Source organism: Cariama cristata, unplaced genomic scaffold (genome assembly GCF_000690535.1).
Source record: "Cariama cristata isolate BGI_N322 unplaced genomic scaffold, ASM69053v1 scaffold28750, whole genome shotgun sequence".
Classification (NCBI taxonomy): domain Eukaryota; kingdom Metazoa; phylum Chordata; class Aves; order Cariamiformes; family Cariamidae; genus Cariama; species Cariama cristata.
In genome coordinates, this window is record NW_009595797.1 from 40,216 (window position 1) to 52,080 (window position 11,865).

General features: G+C 37.3%; 1 protein-coding gene across 1 annotated transcript; it reads right to left on the reverse strand.

Annotated features, from left to right (window-relative positions):
- Positions 1-237: 237 nt before the first annotated feature.
- Positions 238-8,159, reverse strand: ADNP (activity-dependent neuroprotector homeobox). Its single transcript, XM_009703532.1, is given in 4 exon segments — positions 238-2,934; positions 2,937-4,458; positions 6,424-6,516; positions 8,037-8,159. Coding segments are annotated over 4 exon segments (3,339 nt in total). The 5' UTR covers positions 8,145-8,159; the 3' UTR covers positions 238-1,318.
- Positions 8,160-11,865: the final 3,706 nt, after the last annotated feature.

Here is an 11,865-nt window from a genome sequence, read left to right on the forward strand (position 1 = left end):
TCCTATTTATAAATTAAGTGTTCTAGAATGCTAAACAGTAAAGACAAATTCAGCCAAAGTTATTTTTGTAGGATTTTCCATATCTCTGAAGGAGAGGAGTCCATTCAGTAAGAAAGTACTAAACATACATGCCCCAGCAGAGCTGTGGAGCACTTAAAAAAAAAAAAAAAGGAATGAATGTAGCAAGGTGGGATTTACCAAACAGGAATGTAGCACTTGCATGTAATAAAGCAAATATTTACATTAAGCACAATACAGCAATTTATTTAGATGCTTAAATGAAGAATACAAAGGGAAATAAAGATCACAAAATTATACATACTACAACAGTGTGTCATATATTAGATGGTATAAATGAATACAACACCTTGTCGGTGTCAACTAAAGATAAAACTAAATATCCAAAACACAGCACTTTTGTTTCAGTGTGCTGCTTCAACACAATACACTTTTATACAGATCTAAAAGGTGTCAAAATTAGTAGCTGCAAACTTGTTTCTTGCATGTGATTTTTCTTTTTTTAGCTTAAAAGATTTCAGAAAATGGCTCTGAAATACATTTGTCATCAGTCGTAATGTCAAGGATATTCAGAACAAGAAAATTCTATAATACAATAGAGTCCAGATATATTTTTTTTTATGTTGCTGGCCTCTGTTTTGAGATTGTACAAGGTTATGTGCAAAAACTAAGTTTGTCAAAATTCATACTATAGCAGTTTCAAGCTTTTGCTAGGTAAACTAGATACAGCATTTATTACACAGCAGGGCAACACTAAAAAAGAGAAACAAATCTATGATGGATACACAAGAACAATTTCATAAGCTTCACTTGAATAGGTCTAAAAGACTGTACAAATATACATTTCAACTATTCAGAATGATACATGAAAAAAATCAATTTCCCCATAGTCTACTATACACGTCGAACTGGTAGCTTGTATGGTTGGCCCTACACTACCATGTGAAAAAGGGTAATGTTTAAAAAGACATACAACTGAACATGTACAAGAGTGAAATAAATGTTGAAAATGCAGATAAAATAAACCTCTGCTTTTCTCTGTGTGCATTCCGGAGCCACCAGCTTATTCATGTTCACATTAAGTTACTGTGCTCATCCCAGCAGGTATTCTCAAGCAAGATTAGCCAACAGCATCCTTAAATAACCACCAGAGCAGCCGTGGCCACGACCACCACACGCCATGACCTAGCACTCGAAAGGCAGTACCAGTTAGAATTTAAGCTTAGCAGTCATACTGAAGTGAGAGTGTTTAGACCATTGTAGACTGGATCATATTACTGACACTTCTGAATTGAGCAGCTTACGCTTGCTGGCTGCTCAGCTCCACACCAGTTAAGCTGCTATGCATTGGTTCTGCCACTCCATCAGTCACACTGTCAAACTGATCTCCATCCTCACTGTCAATTGTGCTATTCTGCCATTCCATCTGCTGATTTGACAAGCTCTCCTCAATCTCTGATGCATTTTTCCATTGCGACTGGTCCTTAGACCAAAACTCTTCTACTTTTCCATAGGAACGATTCTTCCATTTTGACTGTTCTTCGTCACTTTCAGATCCACCCCCTTTTGCCTCAACAGTCGGTTTACTGCTACCAGCATCTTCACTCTGAGAGGATTCATCTGTCCACACTTCTGGTTTTACTTCTGATGTATTATCTTCAAAATCAGAAACCTGCTGAGAACCAGGCCCACTTTCAGACTGTGAAGCTCCATCTTTCCATTCGACAGCATCATCTTGATCATCCTGATCCCCTTCGCTATCTGAAACATCACCTACCAGTTTTGCTGGTTCTTCCACAGAAACAATCTCTTCGTATTTAGAACTTTCCTCTGGTTTTTGATCAGACTTCTCTGGAGACTGTAATGTATTTTCTTCAATGATTTCCTTGGATATGCTGTCCTCTGGGTTCTCCACTATGCTATCAGAAGAGGTTTTCCCACCAATGTCAGACATACGCTGACCAAATGGACTACCGCTTTCATTGTATTCCTCCTCTGTATTTTCATAGCTGTCTGAGGAGCTTTCATTGTCTTTTTCTAAGTTTACTTTTTTATCAACAGTCTTACTAACATTGACTCTGGAATTCTTTTCATCGTGGTTTTCAAACAGCCATTCAGCATCAAAATCCATTTCATGTTTAACTTTGTTTAACTCTTTCATATTGAAACCAAGCAGCACACCAGGTTTGTATTTTTCACAATCTCTAACACATTTCTTCCTTTTGTTACTAAAATGAGATGCAATATCAGATTTCCACAGCCACAAGCTGGCCGCCAGCTTTTCAATCTCTCTCCTAGTGGGATATGGTTGCTTATTAAAGTATTTTGTAAGAAATGTTTTCCTGGCTTCATAGGAATCATCTTCGTGACCCTTGGGGTCCAATGCTAGAACTACAGGTTCTTCAGGCTTCTCCTCAAAGGCAGAGGGGGAGTCATCGTCATCCATTTTCCTCTTCTTCATTAGTGAGAATTCCATGTGTTCGTAAGTACGCTTTACAGGTGCTACCGCTGGAGACTGACTTAGCCGAGATGACGAAGTACCCTTGTCCTGGCCATTCTGAGTCTTCCCAACACCTCTGCAGTGAACGAGGTGCAGCGTTATAGTTGAGGCAGTCATGTTACTAGTATATACACCAAGGCAATGAATGCATTTGTAGGTGAGCTTTTTCTCAACTGGATGAACTGTCTGAATTACTTGATGCCTCTCCCGCAGATGGTGTGCAAGCGCATCAGAGATGGGTCCTTTTAGGATTGAAAAGCACAGGGGACAGAGAGTTTTCCCCACATCTTTTTTGTAGGGAACTGCTGCTTGTGGAGAACTTTTTACAGGTACATCAGACTTCTCCTGGATTTTTGGCTGCGGTTTTGGAGGAACCGGGGGAGTATTCTGAGCATGGTAAGCTACAGATTCAGCAGAGCATCTCTCAGGTTGTAGGTCGTTACAAGAAGATGTATATTCGTGTGACTACCCTGCTGCAATGTCAAATCAAAGGTTAGAGTGGAATCAGTTTTAGGTCCCATTTCTTCATCAACATGAACCATTCGCATATGAGCAGCCATCTTTTCAACATCATTGAAGGTTGAACGGCAATATGGACAAGACAGACCATGTATTAACATATGATTAAGCAATGTATCAGTGGGTAAATAGCGATTACAGTATAGACATTTGCTAGTGAAATTGTGTATTTTCATTATATAGTTAGCTACTGCAGGCACCTTTTCGGCCTTGTGCTCCTTTTCAAAGTGGACACTATACACATTTTCAGGAAACAGCTCATTACAGATTGTACAGATTTTCCACTTCTGTGTGGATGATGTATTGACAGTGGAAGGACCTGTAGCAGCTACAGGAGATTTCGAGCCAGACTGACCTAATACTCTTGAAGCTGCCTGTGACTGAGATAACGACGTCTGTTTCAACTGAGCTGATGAAAGAGAAGACGAATTGGCAGACTGAAGAGAGTATCTTGCTGAGGCCTGTGATCTCTGTTCCCCTCCAAGAGTATAAGGCCTTCCATTTCCACTTGCTGAAAACTGTTTCATTGTTTGCGACTGTTGTGGAAGAGAAACCGGTGCATTACCACTTAAGTTTAGCCTTCCCCCTGGCTGACCAACATAACTTGGTGGTACTGATTTGACTCCGTAATTGTTTTGTTGTAGGTGAACGTTTGACATCATATTCACTCCTGCAGAATTTAATGTAGGCTTTGGTATAGTGAGTCTGTTCATCATCTGTTGTGACGAAAGAGATCGAACACTTCCAGGGGAAAGGGGACCCATCCTCTGAGGGAGTCCCATAGGCTTTTTATCCTGCGGTTTTGGAGCTATTAGCATCAAAGGTTTAGATCTTGGAACCACTACGTTAGTGTGACCTATCATTGCTGTTACCTGATATCCTATACGTTCGTGGTCTTCGATAACATGCTGTACTAAAGCTTCATATGATTTCGGCATAAAAAGGCATCGTTTGCAGTGAATACTACCCTCCTCTCGGGTACTGGAACTTAACGGAACTGCACCATTGAGTGACTTTTCACCTCCCTTCGCTACGTAAGGAGCAGCAACATGCTGAAAATGTTCCCTGTAAATGTGCTTTCTAACTATTTCATACAAAGGATCTCGGTAAGTGCACTTCTTACAGTAATAAACAGCTTGTTCTACACTGTCAGCCTGCTTAGGTTTAAGGCTATCATGTTTGTTTTTATCTTTAAAAGTGCTGATGCCTCCACTCGGTGTATTGGCATTTGGAGCATGAAATATTTTAATGTGCGTTTCCAAAGTCTTTTTGTCCGCATTGAAAGTACAGTAAGGACAATTAAGGAGAATCCTATTTTCAAAGTCTTCACTATGAACATTCCGGAAGTGGCTTTTGTACGCTGAAAAGAACTTCGAGGAAAATGGACATGCACTGCAGCAAAAGGGCTTTGTCCGATAGTCCTTAAAACAAAGAACAAAGCAGAAACTAAATATTGAAAAGCAGTTTTTAGAAAAACAACATCCACTATCTTCTCTAAACAATAATGTTTCTAAATAATCGTCTCAACACCCACTGCAGCAGTCTCAAAGCTTTAGATTAATTTCCTCTTTCCCATTTTTGGCCTGCAGATCAGGCTAAGGAGTTTATCATCTGAACATACATGTGACGTGGCGAGGGCCAATTTAGAGGTCCCTCAAGAGTTTAACCATAAACTGAGCATGCAAGGCCAAATCATAAACATCTTTCTCCACCAGTCAAAAAAAGCCTCATTCCCTGCGGCTGAGCTGCATGAAAGTTCACCATAAGCTCACTTCCAGAGGGAAAAAGCAAGCATGATTGAGTAGAATGAAACTGTATCCAGAAGACAAGTTACTTCCCATCAAAATCTGCCAAACATTTACAGGTATAACTATTTCAGTGTCTTAATCCACTACAAACTTTAATATTAAAGATGCTCTTCAGAACTTATTTTTGGTGAACAAATGGATTTAAGCTTACCAAGTCATAGACTAAGGCTACGCAAGAGCTTAGAGCCACCAAGCCTTTTCCTTCTGATCAAAGCACAAACCTGATTTTTCAACCAATCTTGAATCAGAAAAAAAAAAAAAAAAAAGTATTTGAAAGTTCCACACTTGCGGTTTCCCTGCACCCTTTATCTTTATTATATCTAACATGTTGCCAATGCAGTTCTTGTCAACTGCTGTAACAGGAACTAAAGTTACACTGGCCTTAGGAGATAGCCACAAGCAATGTGGCATTTCAGATGAGATAAGACGTGAAATTCAAATAGTTGTAAGCATTCATCATAAGCATCAAAACAACTCTTGTGCATCAAGGTACACACAGATCATTTGAAGTAGCTGGAGAGTTGTACTCTCCCTGTGCGTAAGTAAGTAGGAATATATGCCTCTGTCCACATTCTGAAGCCTCAAGACCTCTGGTAGGCTGGAGACAAGATACCACAAAACAAACTAAACAAAAGCTGTCTCCTTTTATGTTACACTTTCTATTCTGGAATTAACTAGAAAAAAGGACAACATCAGTGTATTTTATGGAACACAGTAATAAAGGGACATTCTTAAATTAACACTACACTAGGAATCCATCATAATACAGGTTCCCATTTCTTGTAAGAGCAATACCTGATCTTTCAGATGCTAAAAGGACTTATTTTGTAGAGAGGTTTCTCACCTTCTCACTGTTCTGTCAGTGCTGGTATTACTCTATATCGTACCATCAGTAGAGGCTACTGCAGTGCACACAACTTGCCTTAAATGTGTTTAATCAGAATCAAGTATTATTTTTATTTCCTTCCTCCACTTCTAGCTCAATTCAAATTTCCTTTATTACTGGCTCAGAAACACCTAAAAAGCAAGACTTCCAGTGTCACTTAATTCTGCCATACAGAACTATATATGCTTAAACCAAATCTCGGATACAGATTATGAGAATCTTCAGATGTGGCAGACAGTTAACAGAACTACAACAATAGGGGAGAGAGCAACAGTTAGACATGTTCATTTAAACTTTTTCTGAAATGATGAAAACAGATAATGAAACATTTAAGGAAAGGTAAAAAACTTATCACAAACAGTATAAAATTGTTGATCTTTTGACTGGAAGGATGGTGAAATTGTGCTACGCTTGAAAACATGGGCTCTTAATATGCAGTTGTCAAAGGGCAAGTAAGATTTCTTGACCAATCAGTTCTCCAGTATTTGGCTATCCATACTACTAAGATAAAGACCAGGATTAGTACTTTTACAAAAAAAAAAAAGCAGCACAGATTTTTGCTGTCCCTTAAACTAACAACAAATGAAGATCAATCAGTAGAACTGCAGGAAAAGCTCTTGGCGTATTTGTGAAATGCCCTTCAGTATGAACCATCTCCAGAATCAGATGTGTCAGCATAAACTATTACCAACCTGATTTTTTGTAAGCGATGGGTCCCACAATCCTACATCTTCCCATGTAGTGTTTTTCAAATAAAAGTCATTAGGTTCAAACTGCTTAAAATCCTGGAGAAGGGGAAGATGGGAAGAGAGTACAGAGAATCAAAACCAAAGACCAACTGCTCCCTTTAGCAACTCTTGTAAGCATCCATGCAGCCCTCTCAAGTGCTGCTGGTAAATAGTAGACATCATTAATTCAAGGAAGTGTGGGTATTTAAGATACACCTCTTCGGAGGTGAAGAGTTATGAATAGTCTCTGTCATTCCTGAAGAACTATTCCTCCACATATGAAGAACATTCCTCAAACACCTGAAGAACTATTTGCAATACTCATCCTCCTAATTAACCCAAGACTGTAATTACATACCTGCCCCATTTTTAAAAGCAGTCATGGAGAAAGTATTCCCAGGCTAGTGCTAAACATTTAAGATCATATAGATGCTTCACTAACTCTGATGTTTGGTTTTTCTGTTTGTTTTGGGTTTTTTTTTTTTTTTGGGTAGTGGTGGTTTTTGATTCATTTTGGGTTTGGTTTTGTTTTTTTTTTTTTTTTTTTTAATTACTTTAATTTCACACAGGAATTCAGATAAAAGTTTTTAAAGTTTAACTACATTTATGACATCTAAGAAGCCCAATTCCTATTAAAAAAAATAATCTTATGAAGTACTTTGGCATTTCATCTTTGGCATCTACGTCAGCAGCACATAAGGACTCAAAAATAGTATTGTCACTGAAATGAATACTGGAAGTGACATTGTCCCAGTTTAAAATTTTACCCTTAAAAATTATACTTGCTCCACAAATTTTCCAAGCAGGACGGACTGGCATTTCTTTCTTACGCATCTCACTTAAATGCTCTTTAAAGAGACACTAATAGCAAACAGGTCACAATTTGCCAAGTACTCTAAAGAGTTAAAGTGTGTGAATTGACAGTACAGAAGTTAGCTTCAGGAAAGAAAGCTGCACTTTTGAGACGATAGTTAGGAAGTTAGTCCAGAAGAGTAGCACAAATACCTTTCCTAGGAACTAACACAGGTACAGAAGTGATTCTTTAACTTGACTGACAAACACTTCATGAAAACCTCAGAACCATCTTGTCCCCCAAGAAGATCCCATACCGCACCTAGTTCTTGCTTCGTTCCTAATGTTCAGTTAGCAAGTGCTATTTTTAAGAATCCAGCATAAACAAAAGACAACCTACCTTCAATATATATCAAGTGAGTCCGATATAGCCTGAAGTGTATCTTGTCTCCACTAAACTTTTTAGAAAGTGTTTACAGGTATATTTTATCTCAAGTTTAAGTCCTACTTCGTGTAGAATTTAAAAAGCAACACAATGGTAGCAATGCCTGAACAACAGGGCTCAAATGGAATCCCAGAATCATTCTCTGAAGCTGATAAGAACAGAGGAGTATGGTGTGGGAACAGGATACAGGGGATTCTTTCAAAATTCACAATAAAAATTTAACATTTTGTGAAACAGGTCAAAAAAACCCAAAACCATCATACACCAAAGACCTCACAGTCCCACTAACTTTGGAGCATTTTAACTCTTAACTACAACACTTGGGAGGTATCATACTTACTTCTATATGTTCTTTACAGTATTCCAAACCAATGTCACTAAGTATTTTTTTCACAGTTTTCCGGGCCTTTCTTAAACTGCCAAGGTTGTTGACAGGAAGTTGGAACATAGTTTCTATTGAAAAAGAAAGTAAGAGAAAAGGTTTAAGTCAAATGTGCTCTGTCTGATCGAGTGTTGCACTTTTAATTATTAGTAATTTTCTGTCTCATTTTACCCATATAACTCAGTATCAGAGCTGTACCATTAACTAAAACTACCACATTTTCTGTCTAATTTGTTCTTAAATGAGGCTGGCCGTAAAGCTAGATATTGACAAGAGAGCACTTTAAAAAACCAACAAACTGATGTAACAACTATTGCAGGATTAATCTGCTGCATCTGGAAATAAGTGGGGTTTTTTAAAAGTGTCTGTATTTACATGAAATTTACCCCTTATGCTGAAGTACTTAAATTTATCTTTTGTGCCTAGGTATCCTAACCGATTTGAAAATTGGCAAGTTGAGCTTCAAGGTTTGTGTCAGTCTTGTAATAGATTTAATGGTATCTCTTCAGTGAGAAAGATGCTTCTTGCATTCAACTGTAGGTAGGAAAAGAAATTGTTTCCTCCATTTACTGTATTTATAGCTTTAAATGGCTGACAAGCAGTTTAGCATACATTCTTCTTTTATTAAGATGGGACATGAAAGCTTGGTTAGAGCCCTTCAGAGATAGAAATCACTGGAAAAAGTACAAGAGATGGCTTAACACCTCTAAAGTGTAGCTGGATATTTTCAGCCTACAGGACAACCCTCCCTTTCAGTTCCCCACACAGAGATAGCTAATTCCAATTAAACTCTCTTTTAACAACTGGGGCTATCCAGCTAAAAGAAAGTCTAAAATTTTAACGTATGTGGATTCCCAGATTCAACCATTACCACTAAGATTTCTTCCAAATGCTAATAACTAGTCTTATTTTGTGTATACAGGAGTTCTCAGTCTGCATGCTGCTATCCTTACAGTAAGCACTTGCTCAGCTACAGAACCATCATCAAGTCATCTGCAGTTTAAGAAGGTGCAAAATGGCAGAAACTTGGAAGTCCCTGACAACCTACAGTTATTTTGGAAGTCAGAGGGGGTGGAGCCAGCAATAAAAAGGTAGGCTTTTCTCAAAGAAAAGGGAAGGAAGCTTATTAAATAGCAAGAAAGTGTCAGAGTTGCTATCTTGTCCCCTAGGCTTTAATGGTCCAGTGCCTGTTGCATGAAGATTATCACCCCAGAAGATAAAAACTGCATTTTTGATCATTAATATTTCCATGAGCCAGTTCAGAAATGTTGCTTTATTTGAATAATAAAAGGTTTGATTTGTATCAACAAATTAATCCACTGTAAGGCCAAAGACTACCTACATTTAAAAAAAGTCCATTTTTAGTTGGTTAGAAGCTTGAAAGTATTTAACACTTTCAAGAAGAAGTCTAGAATGCAGAGTTAACAGAAGTTTGCAGCCATTAAATATTTGAGTTAGACAAAAATTCACCCTTTTCATCATGTGATCAAGGGCAATTACTAAACTTACTAAGAAATTTTCTCCAAGTACAAAAAATACGGGTTGAGACTACAACAGCTGAGTGTCTCTGATCAAAACCAACCCTTCTAAAATGCACTATCATGCATACTCCTTAAAGTATTATTTGTCAGTTTACACACTAGCCTTTTTATCTTCATACTCTTACCAACTTTTACTAGGTAACACTTTAGAACAGTCACTAACAACTTACTATTACATGAGTCCCACCAACAACACTGTTTAGTTTCAGAAATAAAACTGAAAAGTTCTGCATGTAACAGTGCTAATACAAACCACTTCCATCAGTTTCACAGTCTGCAAGTAGTGCTGCTAGCACGTGTTGCTAGGCTCTAGTCTCTTCAAATTCCACCAATTCAGAAATAGCTCCTGGGCAAGAGCAGAAAGCTATCATGGCATTTAGGATTCATATCACAACTATAAATTAGAAACTAAGGAGAAACAAGCCTGAGTTTATGTAAAGATCTATATGAAAATTTTCAGAAGTACCAAAGCAACTCTGTTAAGGATTTTGGTACTTGTATCAGGCTGGCTACTGTCACAGATTACCAGAAGCAAATATAGTGTCATTTTAACAGCCCTACACAAAAACTAGAAAACCAAAAGGCAAAAAAAAAGAGTTTAGATCTTGTCTATAAATCCAGGGATTCCAAATTACTCAGTTACAGTATTTGCAATAATGAAGTCACTCAAACACATCATGCAAAGTGACTAATGATAGTAATTTGCAAACAACATAAGCCAGGAAAAAAAAAAGTATTTCAATGTTCTGTATTAATTTTTAATTTCCTCCAAGTAACACTTGTTAAGAGAGTTTAGTATAATCAAAAACATCTTGATTTCTTCACATACAAAACTCTAAAGGCAAGTTTATGTGACAGTAGAGATGTTTCAGCTAACTCTAGTCTCAGTGAAAAGGATCAGAATTGGGAAAAAAATTAGAATTAAGTTCATGAGAAGTAGCTATGTTCTATAGCTTATCTGGCACCTTGCATTTTAGGGAAACTCAAACCCACTTTAGCAGTATGAAGAATTAGCATTCTAATGAAATACCTTATAGGTAGATTCACTTACAAGTCTCATAATATGAACCCTAATCAAGCTATGAAGAGCACTTCTACAGACACTCTTTGCCATCTCACCAAGGCCAGGATTAAATAGATGATGGCAGTAGCCTACTCTCTCTTCCCAGTTATTCCCTCTAAAGCCTCCAATGACTTCGTATGGAGAATCATGAACTGCTCTTTTTTATGCTGTATCCATTCTCATCTGTACTTTTTTTATAATCAAATATTTCATCTGCAATTATAAACAATATCCAGGCCAAAGACATTGTCCCTCTCTACGCAAGAGTGAATGTGATTGTTCAAATAGTTAGAGTGATTCATGTCACCTTTTCAGAATGCTACTCATTCCTGCCCAGTGAATTATTTTTAATCCTCATAAAGGACTAGGAAATAAGGTTTGAATCTGAGTTTCTAACTTCTTGTTACTCTGAAAACTGACTCAGGTAAATCAGTTATTTTATCAAAATCTGCATTCAAGCTTATGGTTCCTTTATCAGATTTTCTGATCAAATTCTGAGTTTATCCACACGTCCTTTTCCTCTTTCTTATATTAAGAGCTATTTCTAAAGGCACACATTGAAGAGAAGTCTAAGAAAAACACTGTCAACATACATAAGCTCTGTACTGTCTATTAGGCTTTGATTAAGTAACTACACAACGTGCCAAGTTCCGCCCTGCTTTTCTACCCATCCTTGCCCATACTGTGGCATCAGTTTTACTGCATAAGCACCTCTGGGCAGAGGCTATATCCTGTTACTTGTACTATTACTTAACATGCTTTTGGATGAAGTAAAATAAAAATTATACCATTTATGACAAAGTATAAACACATAAATGGTGGAAAAGCTTTTGAAAATGGTAACGGGTATTTACCTTGCAAACACAAATTTGTATTGAGAAATTATTGTATTAAAAAAAATTAAGACCACAAAGAGTATATGTACATATTTCAGGGCAAAATTACAATTAGTTTAGTTACTTCAACACATAGAACTAAAATCTCCTTGACTAAAAATATTATTTAAATATTGCAATTTTGCTTCAGTTGTAAAAACAACATCTAATTTAGCTTAAATTTGAGCCAGGTCCATTTTAAAGACATGAATAGTAATTGAAAATATTTAACAACATGGCTGAGGATCAGCAGTGCCAATTTTGTGAAGTATTAGTAACAAATTAGCTTAAAAGACGGTAAAGACTAA